Source organism: Artemia sp. Qi Xiang Cuo, chromosome 10, assembly GCF_049724085.1.
Source record: "Artemia sp. Qi Xiang Cuo chromosome 10, ASM4972408v1, whole genome shotgun sequence".
Taxonomy (NCBI): Eukaryota; Metazoa; Arthropoda; class Branchiopoda; order Anostraca; family Artemiidae; genus Artemia; species Artemia sp. Qi Xiang Cuo.
In genome coordinates this window covers 45,426,137-45,442,782 of record NC_142803.1, presented here as the reverse complement: position 1 = coordinate 45,442,782, position 16,646 = coordinate 45,426,137, and the positions used below count along the sequence as shown (strand labels likewise).

The 16,646-nt window shown below is 36.9% G+C and overlaps 1 protein-coding gene across 1 annotated transcript in view; it reads left to right on the top strand.

Annotated features, from left to right (window-relative positions):
* The window catches only part of LOC148947814 (prostaglandin reductase 1-like), a 135,807-nt gene that overhangs the window by 107,026 nt on the left and 12,135 nt on the right, over positions 1–16,646 (top strand). Inside the window, exon 6 of the mRNA XM_089095460.1 lies at positions 6,562–6,673. Within this exon, the coding sequence (XP_088951586.1) occupies positions 6,562–6,673 (112 nt within the window). The remainder of the gene's footprint in view (positions 1–6,561; positions 6,674–16,646) is intronic.

Genomic DNA, 16,646 nt, shown 5'->3' with positions numbered 1-16,646 from the left:
TGTGAATGTAAGTTTTTATGTCCATGTAAGTTTTCGTGTGCATGTGTAAGTTTTTTTTGTGTATGTTTTTGTGTGTGTGTGTGTGTGTGCGTAAGTTTTCGTGTGTGTGTGTAAGTTTTTGTGTGTGTGTGTAAGTTTTTGTGCGTGTGTGTAAGTTTTAGTGTGTGTGTAAGTTTTTGTGTACATGTAAGTTTTTGTGTGCATGTAAGTTTTTGCGTGTGGGTGTAAGTTTTGCGTGCGGGTGTAAGTTTTGTGTGTGTGTGTGTGTAAGTTTTTGTGTGTCTAGCTTTTGTGTGTGTAAGTTTTGACGTGTGTGTGTGTAAGTTTTCGTGTGTGTGTGTGTGTGTAAGTTTTTGTGTGCATGTAAGTTTTCATGTGCATGTGTAAGTTTTGTGTGTGTGTGTGTGTGTGTGTGTGTGTGTGTGGTGGTTTTAGTTTTAGTGTGTGTGTGTATGTTTTTTTGTGTTTTGTTTAGTTTTGTGTGTGTGTGTGTGTAAGTTTTTTTTTTCACATAAGTTTTTTGATAGAAAGCTTTTTTGCGAGTTTTTTTGTAAGTTTTTGTGTGTGTGTGTATTTGTGTTTTTTTCTTTTCTTTTTTTTTTGTGTGTTAGTTTTTGTGTGTGTTTGTTTGTTTGTGTGTGTTTGTGTGTGTGTGTAAGTTTTCGTGTTTGTGTGTAAGTTTTTGTGTGTGTTTGTGTGTTTGTGTGTGTGTGTAAGTTTGTGTGTGTGTGTGTGTTTGTGTGTGTGTTTTTTTTTTTTTGTGTGTGTGTGTTTGTGTGTGTGTGTGTGTGTGTGTGTGTGTGTGTGTGTGTGTGTGTGTGTGTGTGTGTGTGTGTGTGTGTGTGTGTGTGTGTGTGTGTGTAAGTTTTTGTGTGTGTGTGTCTGGGTGTGTGTGTGTGTTTGTTATGGGGAGATTGTGTGTGGGTGTTGGTGTTTTTTTTTGTGTTTGTGATTTTTATTGTGAGGGTTTGTTTGTGTTTCTGTGTTTCAGATTTTTTGTTAGTGGTAGTTTGTTTTTGTGTGTGTTTGTGTGGGTGTGTGTTTGTGTGTATGTGTGTGTTTTTTGTGTGTGTGTGTGTGTGTGTGTGTGTGTGTGTGTGTGTGTGTGTGTGTGTGTGTGTGTGTGTGTGTGTGTGTGTGTGTGTGTGTGTGTGTTTGTTTGTGTGTGTGTGTGTGTGTTTGTTTTTGTGTGTGTGTGTGTGTGTGTGTGTGTGTGTGTGTAAGTTTGTGTGTGTGTGTGTGTGTGTGTGTGTGTGTGTCTAAGTTTTGTGTGTGTGTGTAAGTTTTCGCGTGTGTGTGTAAGTTTTAGTGTGTGTGTGTGTGTGTTTCGTGTGTGTGTGTAAGTTTTGTGTGTGCATGTAAGTTTTTATGTGCATGTAAGTTTTCGTGTGCATGTGTAAGTCTTGTGTGTGTGTGTGTGTGTGTAAGTTTTGTGTGTGTGTAAGTTTTGGCGTGTGTGTGTGTAAGTTTTCGTGTGTGTGCGTAAGTTTTCGTGTGTGTGTGTGTAAGTTTTTGTGTGTGTGTGTGTTAGTTTTTGTGTGTGTGTAAGTTTTTGTGTGTGAGTATGTTTTCGTGTGTGTGTGTGAGTTTTTGTGTGTGTGTGTGTCAGTTTTTGCGTGTGGGTGTGAGTTTTTGTGTGTGTGTGTGTGTGTGTAAGTGTTTGTGTGTGTAAGTGTTTGAGTGTGTGTGTGTAAGTGTGTGTGTGTTGGTGTAAGTTTTTGTGTGTGTGTGTGTGTGTAAGTTTTTGTGTGTCTAAGCTTTTTTGTGTAATAGTTTCGGCGTGTGTGTGTATGTTTTCATGTGTGTGTGTGTATAAGTTTTTGTGTGCATGTAAGTTTTCGTGTGCATGTATAAGTGTTTGTGTGTGTGTGCGTGTGTGTGTAAGTTTTTGTGTGTGTGTAAGTTTTGGCTGTGTGTGTGTAAGTTTTCGTGTGTGTGTGTGTAAGTTTTTGTGTGTGTGTGTAAGTTTTTGTGTGTGTGTGTAAGTTTTTGTGTGTGTGTAATTTTTTGTGTGCATGTAAGTTTTTGTGTGGATGTCAGTTTTTTCGTATGTGTGTAAGTTTTTGTGTGTGTGTGTAAGTTTTTGTGTGTCTAAGCTATTGCGTGTGGATATAATTTTTTTTTGTGTGTGTGTTGGTTTTTTTGTGTGTGTTTGTGTCTGTGTTTATTTGTGTTTTTGTTTAAGTGTTTTTTGTTTGTGCTTTTAAGTTTGTGTGTGTGTGTGTGTTTAATTTTTTTTGTTTTTATTTTTTTTAGTGTGTTTTTAAGTTTTAGTGTGTGTGTGTGTAAGATTTTTGTGTGTGTGTGTGTGTGTAAGTTTTGTGCGTGTGTGTGTGAGTTTTTGTGTTCATGTGTAAGTTTTTGTGTATGTGTGTGTGTGTGTGTAAGTTTTTGTGTGTGTGTAAGTTTTGGCGTGTGTGTGTGAGTTTTCGTGTGTGTGTGTGTGTGTGTGTGTAAGTTTTGTGTGTGTGTGTGTGTGTATGTTTTTGTGTGCATGTAAGTTTTTGTGTGCATGTAAGTTTTCATGTGCATGTGTATGTTTTTGTGTGTGTGTGTGTGTGTTTTTTTGTGATTTTTTGTGTGTGTGTGTAATTTTTGGTGTGTGTGTTTAAGTGTTCGTGTGTGTGTGTGTAAGTGTTCGTGTGCTTGTGTTAGTTTTTGTGTGTGTAAGTTTTGGCGTGTGTGTGTAAGTTTTCGTGTGTGTGTGTGTAAGTTTTGTGTGTGTGTGTGTGTGTAAGTTTTTGTGAGTGTGTGTGTGAGTTTTTTTATGTTCTTGTGTAAGTTTTGTGTGTGTGTGTGTGTGTTTGTTTGTGTGTGTGTGCGTATGTTTTTGCGCGTGTTGGTGTGTTTTTGTGTGTGTGTGTTTTTAAGTTTTGTGTGTGTGTGTGTGTGTGTGTGTGTGTGTGTGTGTGTAAGTTTTTTTGTGAATGTAAGTTTGCGTGTGCCTGTATGTTTTTGTGTGTGTGTGTGTGTGTGTAAGTTTTTGTGTGTGTAAGTTTTGGCGTGTGTGTGTAAGTTTTATTGTGTGTGTGTAATTTTTGTGTGTGTGTGTGTGTGTGCAAGTTTTTTTGCGTGTGTGTGTGAGTTTTTTGTGTTCATGTGTTAGTTTGTGTGTGTGTGTGTGTGTGTGTGTGTGTCTAATTGTGTTTTCGTTTTGATGTGTTTTCGTGTGTGTGTAAGTGTTCTAGTTTGCTTTTAGGTGTGAGTTTTGTGTGTGTGTGTGTGTGTGTGTATTTTTTTGTGTGCATGTAATTTTTCTTGTTCAATTGTCAGTTTGTTTTTGTGTGTGTGTGTGAGTTTTTGTGTGTGTGTGTGTGTAATTTTTGGCGTGTGTGTGTAATTTTTGAAGTGTGTGTGTTAGTTTTAATGTGTGTGTGTGTGTAAGTTTGTGTGTGTGTGTTTAAGTTTTTTTGAGTGTGTGTAAGTTTTTGTGTGTGTGTAATTTTTTTTGTGCATGTAAGTTTTTGTGTGCATGTAAGTTTTTGCGTGTGGGTCTAAGTTTTTGTGTGTGTGTGTGTAAGTTTTTGTGTGTCTAAGCTTTTTGTGTGTGGTTGTAAGTTTTTTGTGTGTGTGTGTAAGTTTGTGTGTGTGTGTGTGTAAGTTTTTGTGTGTGTAAGTTTTTTTTTTGTGTTTGTGTATAAGTTTTTGTGTGTGTGTGTGTGTGTGTGTGTTTGTTATTTTTTTTGTTTGTTAGTTTTGGAGTTTGTGTGTTAGTTTTCGTGTTTGTGTTTGTAAGTTTTTTGTGTGTGTGTGTGTGTGTGTTAGTTTTGTGTGTGTGTGTGTGTGTGAGTTTTTTTGTGTTCTTGTGTAAGTTTTTGTGTGTGTGTGTGTAAGTTTTTGTGTGTGTGTAAGTTTTTGCGTGTGTGTGTGTGTGTGTAAGTTTTGTGTAGTGTGTGTGTGTGTAAGTTTTTGTGTGCATGTAAGTTTTTGTCTGCATGTAAGTTTTCGTGTGCATGTGTAAGTTTTTGTGTGTGTGTGGGTGTGTAAGTTTTTGTGTGTGTGTGTGTAAGTTTTGGCGTGTGTGTGTAAGTTTTCGTGTGTGGGTGTAAGTTTTCGTGTGTGTGTGTAAGTTTTTGTGTGTCTGTGTAAGTTTTGTGTGTGTGTAAGTTTTTGTGTGCATGTATGGGGACCGGGGGAGGACCTTTGGGGCCCAGGGAGGGCGTTTGGGGATCTGGGGGCCCTTGAGGATTGAGTGGTCTTTTGGGAGCCCGGGGGGACCTTTGGGGACCGGGGGTGGGCCTTTGGGAGCCCTGTTGACCTTTGGGGACCGGGGGAGGAGGTTGGGAAGGCCTAGGACCGGGTGGAGACCAAGGGTGGAACGTGGGGGTTCCAGGAGACCCGTGGAAGTTAGGTGATCTGGTTAGAGCTCGGAAGACCGTGGTCGACCCGAGGATAGTGGGTGTGGGTCCGAAGAGAGTGTGGGGTGGCTCGCATGTCGAAATTTTTAGTTTACTTTTTTTTGCGGCGCATCCCTGCGGCGCTTCCTGCGGCGCTTTCCTGCGGCGCATCCCTGCAGCGCATCCCTGCGGCACATCCTGCGGCGCTTTCCTGGCCCCGGGCGCATCCCAGCGGGGCTTCTCTGGTCCGGGGGCCCTTGGGGGGCCGGGGGTGGGCCTTTGGGGGCACAGGGTGGGCCTTTGGGGCACAGGGAGGGCCTTTGGGGATCCGGGGGGCAGTTGGGGGCCTGGGGGACATTTGGGGACCGGTGGAGGGCTTTTGGGACCCCGTTGGTCCTTTGGGAGCTCGATGGGCCTTTGGGGGGCCCGGGGATGGCCTTTGGGGGTCTGGGTGGGCCTTTGGGGGCGCCGGTGGCCCTTTGGAAGCTTGGGGAGCCTTTGAGGATCGGGGGGGAGGGCCTCTGGGGTCCGGGGTGCCGTTTGGGGGTCCGGGGGCCCTTTGAGGACCAGAGGAGGGCCTTTGGGGGTCTGAGGAGGGCGTTTGGGGGGCGGGGGCACTTGGGGCGCGGGGGGCACCTTGGCGTCCCGGGGGCTTCCTTGGGGGTTGGGGGGGCGGCTCGGAACCCTTTGGGGTTGGGGTAGAGGACCTCACAACACTGTTCAAATGGAACTTGTGTATTATAACGACCACAGAGTTTCACCCTCAAATTCTCTTCTAAAACCTTTCCTAAAATCTTCTTTCAAAATGTCTCTAACTGTTTCGCCAAAATAGTTCCATAACCTGTCTAAAACAGTTTCACCCAAATAATCCCTAAACGTAATTTCAGCGTGTTCCTTTTGTTTTTGGCATCTCTGCGCTAATGCATTTCAAATTAATAAGAAACCTGACTCCCGCGCTAAAACAATTCATCGCTAAGATGTTTCTTGGAGAATTGTTTCCATGGCCTTTGGTTATTAATATCCTTTGGAGTTCGACCAAAAGAGTTGTTTCCGAGGCAAAGACATTAATGACTTGGATCTATTCCTGGAGAATCGTTTCTATGCGAAAATTTTTAAAGTCTGACAGATGATGTCATTGGTTGATTGATCTGTCAAGAAAGGGGAATTAATTTGTTGTTTCTAAGGGGAATTATTGATTCACGATAGGTGAATTGAGGTCGACAGCACAGGTGTTCCAAGGTCAATGTTGTTGTTGTTGTAAGTGCACGCTCTCAGCGAATGTCAAGGTCGATGTTGTTGTGGTTGACACACTTTGATTACGCAATCAATTTAGGTCATTGACCGATTACGCAATCATTCTCCCTAGGGATTCCATGCCCATATATGGTGTCCTGTCAGTATTCTATGCCCATATTTGGTGTACTGTCACGAGTACTAGGGTCACCTCTACTTTTGAATTTGAAACAAAAATTATCTGATTTTCATCCTTAAGTTCATATATGGCTATTCCCGCTCCAACTAATTAAAGTAAGCCCGAAGTGAAGCTGTCGTAGTAGTATTAGGACTGTCGACTAAATTGAAAACCCGGATCATAGCGTGAAATTCTCCATTTCGAGTAATACTAAAGTGTTTTTTTTATACTTTCAAATTTTGTGTTCCTAACTGTTCGTATTATGACTCGTGAAACCAATGAGCTGCCATATAAGTCACTATGTTGCTTTCATGCTTTCTATGTTGCATTCAGAAGCCAGATAATTCACTCCGGAAATTATTGTGACTAAAGTATGTTTGGCTCTCACAGAGCTGGTGATAGCTCTTCTGAATAAAAATTGTGTAAGTCAAAAACTTATTTAGGCAGTTTGATTATCTATAAAAAAAAGAAGCAAAATATCTATAAAAACGATTATTTTGATAGATCTGTCTACGATAGACCTACCTTTAAGTACCTCTAGCTCAAAGATTATTCATAGGTAATTTTACAAGTTTTAATTTGACAAAAGAGAATTTGTTTGTACCAAGTACAAAATTTAGGTGATATTTTTCTACCAAACCTGTGATCTCATGCAGCTTTGCTATTTGAATTCTCGAAATAAAATCTGTCGAAATAAAAGCCTATTTCGACCTATTCTCTGTAGGATTATAGAAAAGGGATGTGCTCATTATCGTTTTTGGTATGACTATATATACTGTTCATTATTCATCATTTTTGTTACAATAATTCTAGGTCGGAGGTCTTTTCAGCTCTGAAGTGTTGAATCATATGAATACTTTTGGACGTGTTTCTGTCTGCGGTGCTATCTCAGTTTACAACGATGATCCAAGGAACCCAACTCTAGGTAACAAACATAAACTTATTAAGTTATAATAGGCAATTTGTTATTTGGGGAGCTCCTTGCGTTTTCCTTCCATATATCTGACTGGTCCAGGGGGACAGCCCCCCCCCCCAAGATTTTCTGTCGCCCTCATTTCTTTTTTTCTGTTTTTCACTCTTCTGTTTTTCTGTTTTCTATTTTGTTTAAATAAACTTGTTAATTTAGTCAATTACCGGCGCACTTGTCACATTGCCCCCCCCCTCAAAAGTTTGCTCTAGATCCGCCTTTGGTTCATACTACCAGTAATGGTTTCCTGAGGTGTTTGAAGCGGGCAAGACCGGCTATATAAGTCTTTTTCTCCTTTACCTGATTGATCCATTCTTGTTCAATGTGTGTTTACCTACCCGTGTGTGTATATATATATATATATATATATATATATATATATATATATATATATATATATATATATATATATATATATATATATATATATATATATATATATTTATATTATATATATATATATATATATATATATATATATATATATATATATATATATATATATATATATAAGCAATCCCTGCACGTTTTGCCTGGAAATTCTTAAACCACAGAAAGTGTCATTAGTGTAGTTTCGGAACTTTGTTCTTTATAGTTGTAGGCTCCTGGGATATAAAAGCAGCGAGATAGTTCTGAAATGCTCTGCGGTTCTGGTATTAAAATTAGCAAGATATTTAAAACTGGTAAATGTGGGATTGTGAATCTTTTCATGAAGTTTATGAGAACCTAGAGCTTAATTGTGTTCTATTATGGCACTGAAGGAGTTTAGTGAAATGAGATAATGTTTTTCAAGAAAGTGCAGTTTGGTGGCCGAAGGAATTTACCGCTACTTCTCGAAAATAATGTCAAAGCAACAGTGTACTTTACGATCTTTTGTTATCAGAAGCTTGTCTATTGAACACAAAACCATTGTCAAAAGTCATGTTTTCATTTGGTTTGTTTCTACAAAATCAGCAAACTTTTCGTCAGCTTTCATGTACCCTTTGTATATTTGTTATTAATTTTCAGCTCACCTGACTTGAGATAAACTTACTGAGAAGGGGGGGGGGCAAAAGTGTGCGAAGTGTAAAAGAATAGTTTTGAAGCATCAAAATAGCCTTTTCAAGTTAAAATTTAAAATATTTGCTTTTTTATCCATCTACCAATCCTTTTTCGAAGTAGTTTCTTCCCGCTGAAAAGCTGTCCTGAGGTCCCTATAAGCCAATTTACAAGTTATAAAAATCGCCTTCCACATTTCTAGAGGAAGTGTTTTAATTTCTCTCATTGAAATGCTCCGATCTTACGACGTACTAATTAAAATTTCATCTTCTTTCTTTTGTTTTAGGCTAATTTTGTCGCAGGACAGCAATTTGTAAGTCGGCTCAATACTAGATCAACAATTTGGCTGTTCCGTTAATATATCAATGCCAGGTGGTTTCTTTTTTACATAGAAAAGAAGTTTTACAAAAAAAGGGTTAAAAATGCCCATCACAGGATTATTTAAATTAGTTTGAACTGCTTGAATGCCTAGTTCCATTAGTAGGTCTTTGTTTTAAAACTGCTCTTTAACTAAAAAAAAGAATCAGTTAAATTTTCATTAAGTTTAATTAGTTTTTTAATTTAATCAAACTTAAATGTGTCAAAATTCGAGCTCAAAGCCTTGGCGGATTAAATAGTAATAACTTAAATTTTTGAAATTTGGCCTAAATGTATTGGAACTTATGGCTCCAGATAAGTTTAACTAGAAACTGCTGCGAAACGCATGTACAAAAATCAGCTTTGAAAAAGAATAGAGTTGATGGGAGTCTAAAATCACTAACTTATTGTGTGGTGGCAACTCAGCACTTTGGGGGCTGTATATCTGTCTAGAAAAAGTTGAAAATTTGTTGGGTCTTTGATTTTGAGATGTTAAAAAGTAGTTATTTTGCAGAGTTTAAGGAATTGATCAGTGGCATTTTTAAGCCTCATAATCAGGGGGAGGGGGATATACCTTAATAGGAGTGCAAAAAAGGAAAAAATAATTTAATGTCGGAAAAACTTGGGGGCAGCCCCTCCCCCTGCCCAGGCCTAGAATAGGCTTTATTTTTCGATCAAAAAAATTTAGAAAAGACTCGTGCTTTTGTAAATTCAACTGAAAATAAATTGAATTTTTGATACCAAATTTATACCAAATTTATAGCAAATTTATATCATACCAAATTTATAGGGAGGTGAATTTGGCCTAAATGCGCTCCGATGCGTCCAAGCCTGATTGCAAAAAAAAGAAAAAATTCGAAAAAAAGCGGTAGAAATTGATAGAAATTAAAAAAAAAATCTTAGGAAAATCTGTCTCTTTTTGAACAACTTTCGGTGACTTCAAGAAATATACTTTTTTGAACACTAAAATAAAATGGAACTGGACTTTTAGGATATGAAATGGTTCAACTAAAAAAAAGAAATTGTTGGGGAAATCTGTATATTTTTTGTATTTGTCTTATATTTTTGCATTTTGATGGCGAGGGGAGGGAGTGATTTCCTTCGAAACACTCCCTGACTACGCTATACGAACTGTCGCCGATGTATCTGGCTTGGAGTCTCCTTTACTGCTTTTTTCCGCTCTCAAGTGACTCGAACCTGCATTTGGTTTTACGTCCGTGTGTAAGATTTGGATAAGCAAAAATACATGATTAAAGCTGAAATTTTATATAAAGGTGTAAAACTTTACATATAATTTCGGGTGGGGGGGGTGAAAATCTTGTGTTTTTTTAGACACGCCATGTCTCTTTTCTTCCCTTGAAAATATCGCTGCATGTTCAGTTTATTAAAATCTAAGTAGTAAAGGCCTCATAGTCGTGTGTGTGTGTGTGGGGGGGGGGGAATATTTTGATGGTTTCTTTGTTTTTAATATTGGTTCCTGAAATTTCCAAAGCCTTTGGAATCGTTCTCTAACTATGCTTCGAGTGAAATTGCATACCCTTTGTTTTCTTTTTTTATGTCTGTATTATTAACGCTGTTGACAATGTAATAACAAAATCTACTTAATTAGTACCACACGTGGAACTCTCATCTAAACGCAGCCAGAAAACCTCGTGTGTTATGCTAAATGTTAACTTTTGATTTTACGATGCTTCGTCATTGCAACTTGATACTTGACTAGAAACTATTAGCGAAAAGTTCCAAGAAATTTCCGCTTAAATTAGCTTAAATGGCAGAACAAATCATATCTCGAGAGCTCTGAAAAAGGTATAAAACATGAAACGTTTGACGATTTGTTGAGTCATCCTCAGCAGAAATATTGGGTTTTAAGGGACTAGCAGCTTAGATGCATAACCATACCGGTTATGCGATTTTGCACTAAGGCAGTCCTTATATAGCCTTAAGAGGGAAGTTAGGGGTTACAGGTCAGAAACTCCTCTCATGAAATCCAAAATACTTATATCGTCCTACCCTGTTCGAAAATACATGTCTAACATTTCCGCAATTTTACTAGAGAAAGAAAGTAATGTTTTAGATTTTCATAGAAACCTTTTTATATTCCAGGTTTTAAATGAGAAAAAAAATGCTCTTTTTGGTGGTTTTGGTATAAAAACATGCAGGTTAGGTTGCTATGTGCTAGAAGTGCTAATACGTTTTTCCCAGTCGAAATTGTAAAGCTTCGCTATGAATATACCTCGGCTGTGCAATTTTTTTTTATTTTGACAGTGGTCACTTTTCTCTTCAGATCTTAGAATGTGTGACTTCTTTAAAATCAATCGTGAATTATTGAAAAAGTGAAAAAAAGTTGTATGCTGTGAGAAAATTTTTCCCGAATACTCCTAAATTAACCCTAATTAAGCTTTTCGTTATTTGGATCTTCTAAGAGAAAGAGTTGAAAATTCTCAGAATATGCTCCCCGACATTGAATCAAATTAGTGCCCTGAAAGGGTCAGTGTTGTATCTGCCAAATCTGGGAGTGATAATGTCCGAAAATCACAATGCAATAATGATTTGTGCAGGCTTTTGTTACTATTCATTTAAAACAACATAAAATTTTTCTTACGGAAGCAAAGAGTGAAGTTGGAGCTTAAACAAACAAATTTATTGTAACGCAGATTACGCAAAGATGTATCTACTAAATAAAATTATTCACGACATTTTCTAGTACTTGTAGAATTCAAAAAACTTGCGCTTGACTAAAACGCAAAACTGATTTAAAAAACGGAAACTTCTCATAGGATCATAATATTCCTTAGGGTCACAAAAATGAATCTATAAGTCTCTAAAGAATCTTTCACCAGTCATGATATCGATAGCTTACGTTATAGTTGTTATTCTCTAAAAAAAAAATCAAGCAACCTCAGTTAGTAAAGCGCTAGTTTTTAAAATTCTACGGGTATTGGAAAATATCACGACCCAGTAATCTTTGTTCTTTTTTAGTTTCAGCTTCAATCTTTTCTTCTGTAAGAGAAACTGTTATTTTTTAAATTCATTTTTGCTCGTATATACAATATACGAGCATATACAATTCATTTTTATAAACATATACAATAAAGCTTACAAAAAAGATCTCCGTTTAAATTCATGCAGTGAAACTAAACAATTCAATATAATTTTTTGTTAAAATACAACACTAAATATATATTTTTTACTTCCTACCTCTCTTAAACCTTTCCAGAAGATATGAGGAAACTTCGTCAGATAACCAAAGAGTCCGATGTTATTTTATCACTGGTATCTTTGGAAATTTGCGCATTAAAAATATTCAATTAGTTTCTTGAAAATAAAAATAATTAAATGACATTTGTTTTTATTATGCATTTTTTTCATAATGTATTTTTGGTTTTTGGTTACTAAGGAGGCCGGGAGGGGACTATACAAGAGGGGGTATTTTAAACCTCCAGCTAAGGATTTTCTACCTTGGAGATAATAATGGTACTATTGTTATGTATTCTAGCCCTTCCATTCCAAAAGGTGCCGAATAGCACTTCACGATATTGAGAAAAACTTATGAGGCATATAGAAAAGTGCAGTTGCTTTCAAATGAGCGATTAAATATCTCTCTGGGATCAGGTTGTAACCTGCTATCCCTGGCAAAGAAAAAAAAATAAGAAATAAACAATAAGAAGCATGCTAATCATGCAAAAGAAGCGTTTTTCTTCCTTTTACATGACAAAGGGATCAAAACCTCAGTTTGAGGGTTTTAGACGATGATATATCGATTGGCTATCTTAAAATTACCTATTGGCTCTATAGGCAAATATTGATGTTTTGTGGAATAAGTGACAGAAAACACCACTTTGCTATGGTACAATCTCTGTTGCTACGGTATCTATAAAGGTCATCGTGTACTGATAATTTATCAAAAAGCTTGGCAGAGGTGTTTTTTAGGGGGGGGGATAGGGGGGACTTGGACCAGGTGTGGAAATTTTAGGGAGGCAAATTTTCAAACGAATAATTTAATGGTTATAATCAGTTTGTGATTTCGGAAGTTTATTTTCATTAAAATAAAGTAGAGGGCGCAGTTATAAATGAAAATAATTAATAAATTTATTAATTAATTAATGAAATGAAAATAAGTAAAATAATCAAACAATAATAGTTAAGCTGTTAAATAATATTAATTAAAATAATTAATAATGGTTAAATAATTTAAGTAATAAATCTAAAAAAAATTGTTAATTAAAGGGAATTTCCTTAAAACTTGAGTTGAAAATTTTGTGGGAGACAGGGGGGGGGCTAATCAAGATTTTGCCCCGGGCGCAAGAGAGACCAGAACCGCTACTGAATCACTGCAAAATTCAGGTCATTACCAGCTGACGATTTATGAATAAAACCAGACCTCACTGCAGTATTCACGTCGTACTTTAAAGTTGTTTTTCAAGATGAAGGCACAAAACTTTTTAGTTACGGTTTTAGTTCATGACAAATTAATAAACTGTCATAGATTCTCCATTATCTGGCATTTTGACCCTTTTTGGGAAAATGTGGCTGCTTAATGGCCCAAAATGGCAGAAAATGCCACTTTGAGGTTGTTTGTCAAGATTGTAGGCTCAAAACATGCTGTTTAGGTTTTAGACCATGAAAAATTGAATGGCCATCTTAAAATTTCCATTTTCTGGCTTTTGCTTGATCCCTTTTTTACTTAAAAAGAGCACTACATATGGTAATTTTCTTTCAAATCCGTATCATCTCTTTGATACGATCAACCCTAGGAAAACAAGGAGACATATCAGTGCTTCTCATGCGAAAAAAATGTTTTTCCTTGTTGCTCAATATAGGGAGTTTCTACAAAGGGTTTTTAACCATAGCGATTCCAATGTTAAATTTTTCATTTTGATCCGACACCATTTTTCGCAATTCCCCTTTTTTTTCTTTTTTTTTTTAACGTGTTCTTAAACTGTCGGTTACTATAGGCCGTGGATCCCTATTTGCTAGATTGTAGCTATCGTAGCTATTGTAGTTATTGTAGCTGAGTTAGACGAGTAGTACGTCTTCCTTCAACGTTTAGATCTACTTGTACTGCCGTTTGTCATGCCAATATGGCAAATATGCAGAAACATTGTATAGTCAGATTATAAACAAGAGGATACACGCCATTCTGAGTACTGAAAAACTGCTTTGTAAAACGTTACATTTCTATTTAAATGGTTTCCTTGGGGACATTATCCCTGAATTCCCATCTGTTGATTTCTGTAAAAAGAAATTCAACAAATATAAATCTATGGAGAAAACCTAGGTGAATGGTTGATTAGGGGCAAATCAGGCCATAAATTTTTGGCAGCCTTGTGCCATGAAAATTGTCATAAAAAAATCTTCGCCTCCGGAAATGTTTATCAAAAGAATAAAAACTAAACTAAACATTTGAAACATCCAAAAAATAACGTTTAGAGTAGAAAAAACGCTACCCGACTATGGGAAAAGATTGTAAAACGTTTTTTTAAAGTCTTTATCCAGAGGCTTAATTCCGTCAAAATCCTGGGGGGGGGGCAAAGTTGGAGTCTATTTTACCAAATCACGTGAAAATGACAGTAAAAACTAAAAAAATAAGCCGTTTGGTAACCATAAAGGCACTATTTGGTTCTTTAAAAGTACTATAAAGTATAAAGGTAACTTATAGTACTATAAAGGTAAATAAGTAGGCTACTAAAGAACTGATCTGTTTCTGTTGATGCTTGAATTATGCAGGTTTATCTTAGTTTTGACACGATTTTGGAAGAAACTAAATTTCAGCCGGGGGGCAAACTGGGGTCTGGGGAGCGAGGTCTAGGAGGGGCAGTTGCCCCACCCCCTACCCCATAGCCAATCAAGCCCCTGTCTTGTGTTATTTTCCTATTTGTTTGAGCTGTTTAGTCCAGATTTTCTTCCTTTTCCGTTAATAAAGGCTTCTGGACATGGAAACGAAAAGTCCAGGCTTTTATTAGTTGCCTATATATTAATTTGTTTAACTGTCTTAAATAAAAGTATATTTCCATTTGATTATAATTATGAATGGAAAGTCAGTGTGGTTTAATAAATCATTTTCTACACAACCTAATGAACAACTGGAGTAACTAGGCGGGGAGTTCGAAAAGGGGTTCTTCCTGGCTTGAAATTTATTTCGGTAAATGGGTTTTCCTTTTACAATTATTTCATATGAATGCAGTTAGTACTGAAAAAGCTTTCTCTTAGTCATGGCTGCTTATTCTTCTTCCTCTGTGAAGTAAATATGCCCCTGCAAATGTGACCAGTGGTTAAAGATCTACTGAAGAAGCTTGTCTCATTGCCTAACTCATCTAAAACAAATAGTAATAAAAAAATAAGGAGATATTCCCTTTCGTTTTGGGCTCAACAATTTGTTGAGCCCAAAATAGTTTATTTTTTAAATAAACAATATCTGTGTAAAGAGTCATATCTTAGTCTTGTCTTGACTCTAAGTTGAGTTAGACACCCATTTAAACAGAATCGTATCTAAGCCTCTTCTAAGTAAAGGAGATGATTCCAAATTTATGATCTCTTTCCTGATTAATTAAAAAAAACAAAGTTTTTCTAAGGGAAGTAAAGAGCGATTTAAGTTGAAACTTAAATCGAACAAAAACTATTACTACATAGCCTAACTAACATATATACATAAAAACTAGCGCTTTTTTGGTAAAGCACGTAGATACAATGGTACCGTTTTATATTTTCAAGTTTTTCCACTTAAGAAGCGGCACCAGATGTGCCGTTTTTAGTGCTATATGGCACCTACAGATGGTAGAATTGATAAAAAGCGCTTAGATATGAGCAATAGCTTTCAAATGAGCCATTAAACATCTCTCTAAGAAGTTCTGGTAGCCCACCAGCCCCAGCTCTTTCACTTGAGACATTGAACCGAATGTGTCGGTTTTAGTGCCATTTGGCACTTGCAGATAGTGAAGCTTATAAAAAGAACTTGGACATAAGCAGTAGCTTTTATTTGAGCTATTAAACATCTATCTACGATGTTCTGGTAACCCGCTAGCTCCACCCCTTGAGAAATGGCATAAAAAGTGCCAAATGGCACTTACAGGTGGTGGAATTTATATAAAAAAAAAAAAAAAAAAAAACACCTACATAATAGCTTTTAAATGAGCCGTTAATCATCTCTCGATGATGTTCTGGTAACCCGCTAGCCCTGAAAAAAAAGAAAAAAAAGGAGACATCAGCGCCACCAATGCCAAAAAAAAGTGATTTTCCTTGCTGTTTAAGGTGGGGAACTGTGATTCCCCATTTCAAGGTTTCAGCCATGCTGATTCCAATGGTACACTTTTCATTTCGGCGGGGATCTGACGCCATTTTGGGGGGATTTCTGGCTTTTTTGAAACTGCCATAACAAATTTTTCGCGATAAACTTTTAGTTTTATGATGAACCCGAAAAATGGTCATCATTCGTAAATAAGTATCAGATGGCATTTTTTTTTACTAGACATTTTTTTTCAAAACGCGTTTTTTAACTTTCGGTTATTATGGGCTGTGGTTCGCTCTTTATTAGGTTGCAGCTACTGCTGCAACCATGATTTCAGGCTTTCATGTGTACATTCCTTGAATACAAACAAATAACAAGTAGACAGGAGTCCTCAAAGAGTAAAGTGGTTTTTTTTTTCAACGACTTATGACTTATCTGGGATAAAAAGAATAAACGTTAAGCTGTCATAATAGTGATACTTGTTTGGATAAAGAGGTCGAATTATTTTACCTCTGAGCTGGGGACCTAGTCCTCCTCCCCTAAATATGAAACAAAATAAGCTTTATTGTGTGATGACTCCCCAAAACAAAATTCCAATTGAGTGCCTTTAATGAAATCCTCTTTAAGTGTTTGTAAGAATAATTCCTGGTTTTTATATTGCCTATGAAATGGGTTAAAGCTAATAATAATGCCGAGAAAGAGACAAAGAAATGAGCTTAAATCATAATAAATAGGGTGTGGCTACAAGAACCCTCTCCTTTTCCTGAGCTGTAACTGGAGAAAATATTGTCATTCAAAACCTCTGCAGAGAGACTTATGTTAGGCTTTAAAGTGTCAAAGATTTTAATGTATTTTAAAGCCCGCGTCTTATCTTGGATAGGTCTGGGTATAATACAAGGCCTTATCCGTGGGGGGTAGGGGGTAAACGTAACAAATGTGAAATTAAGTAAATTTTGATGCGGTTTTTTAATTTTTTTGTAAATAAAAACTGGAAAAGTTCTTTAATAGCCCCCCACCCAAAAACAACCTGTATACACCCCTGGTGTGATATGAGAAATAACTTGAACTTAAAATGACTTAAAAATCTTAAACGAATAAAACTATAGACATTAAAACTTAAAAAGAACAGAAACTATTTAGTATAAGAGTGGGCCTCCCCCCTCCTCCGCCCCTCTATTTGTGCTGAAGTTTGACCCCGATACTTTAAGAATTATTACTAAAACACAAGGACAATCGGAGTGGGACAAAAAGTACCTTTCACAATGCATCAAGAATGGTAGAGCTTATTGATATACATTTGCTTTAAACAAT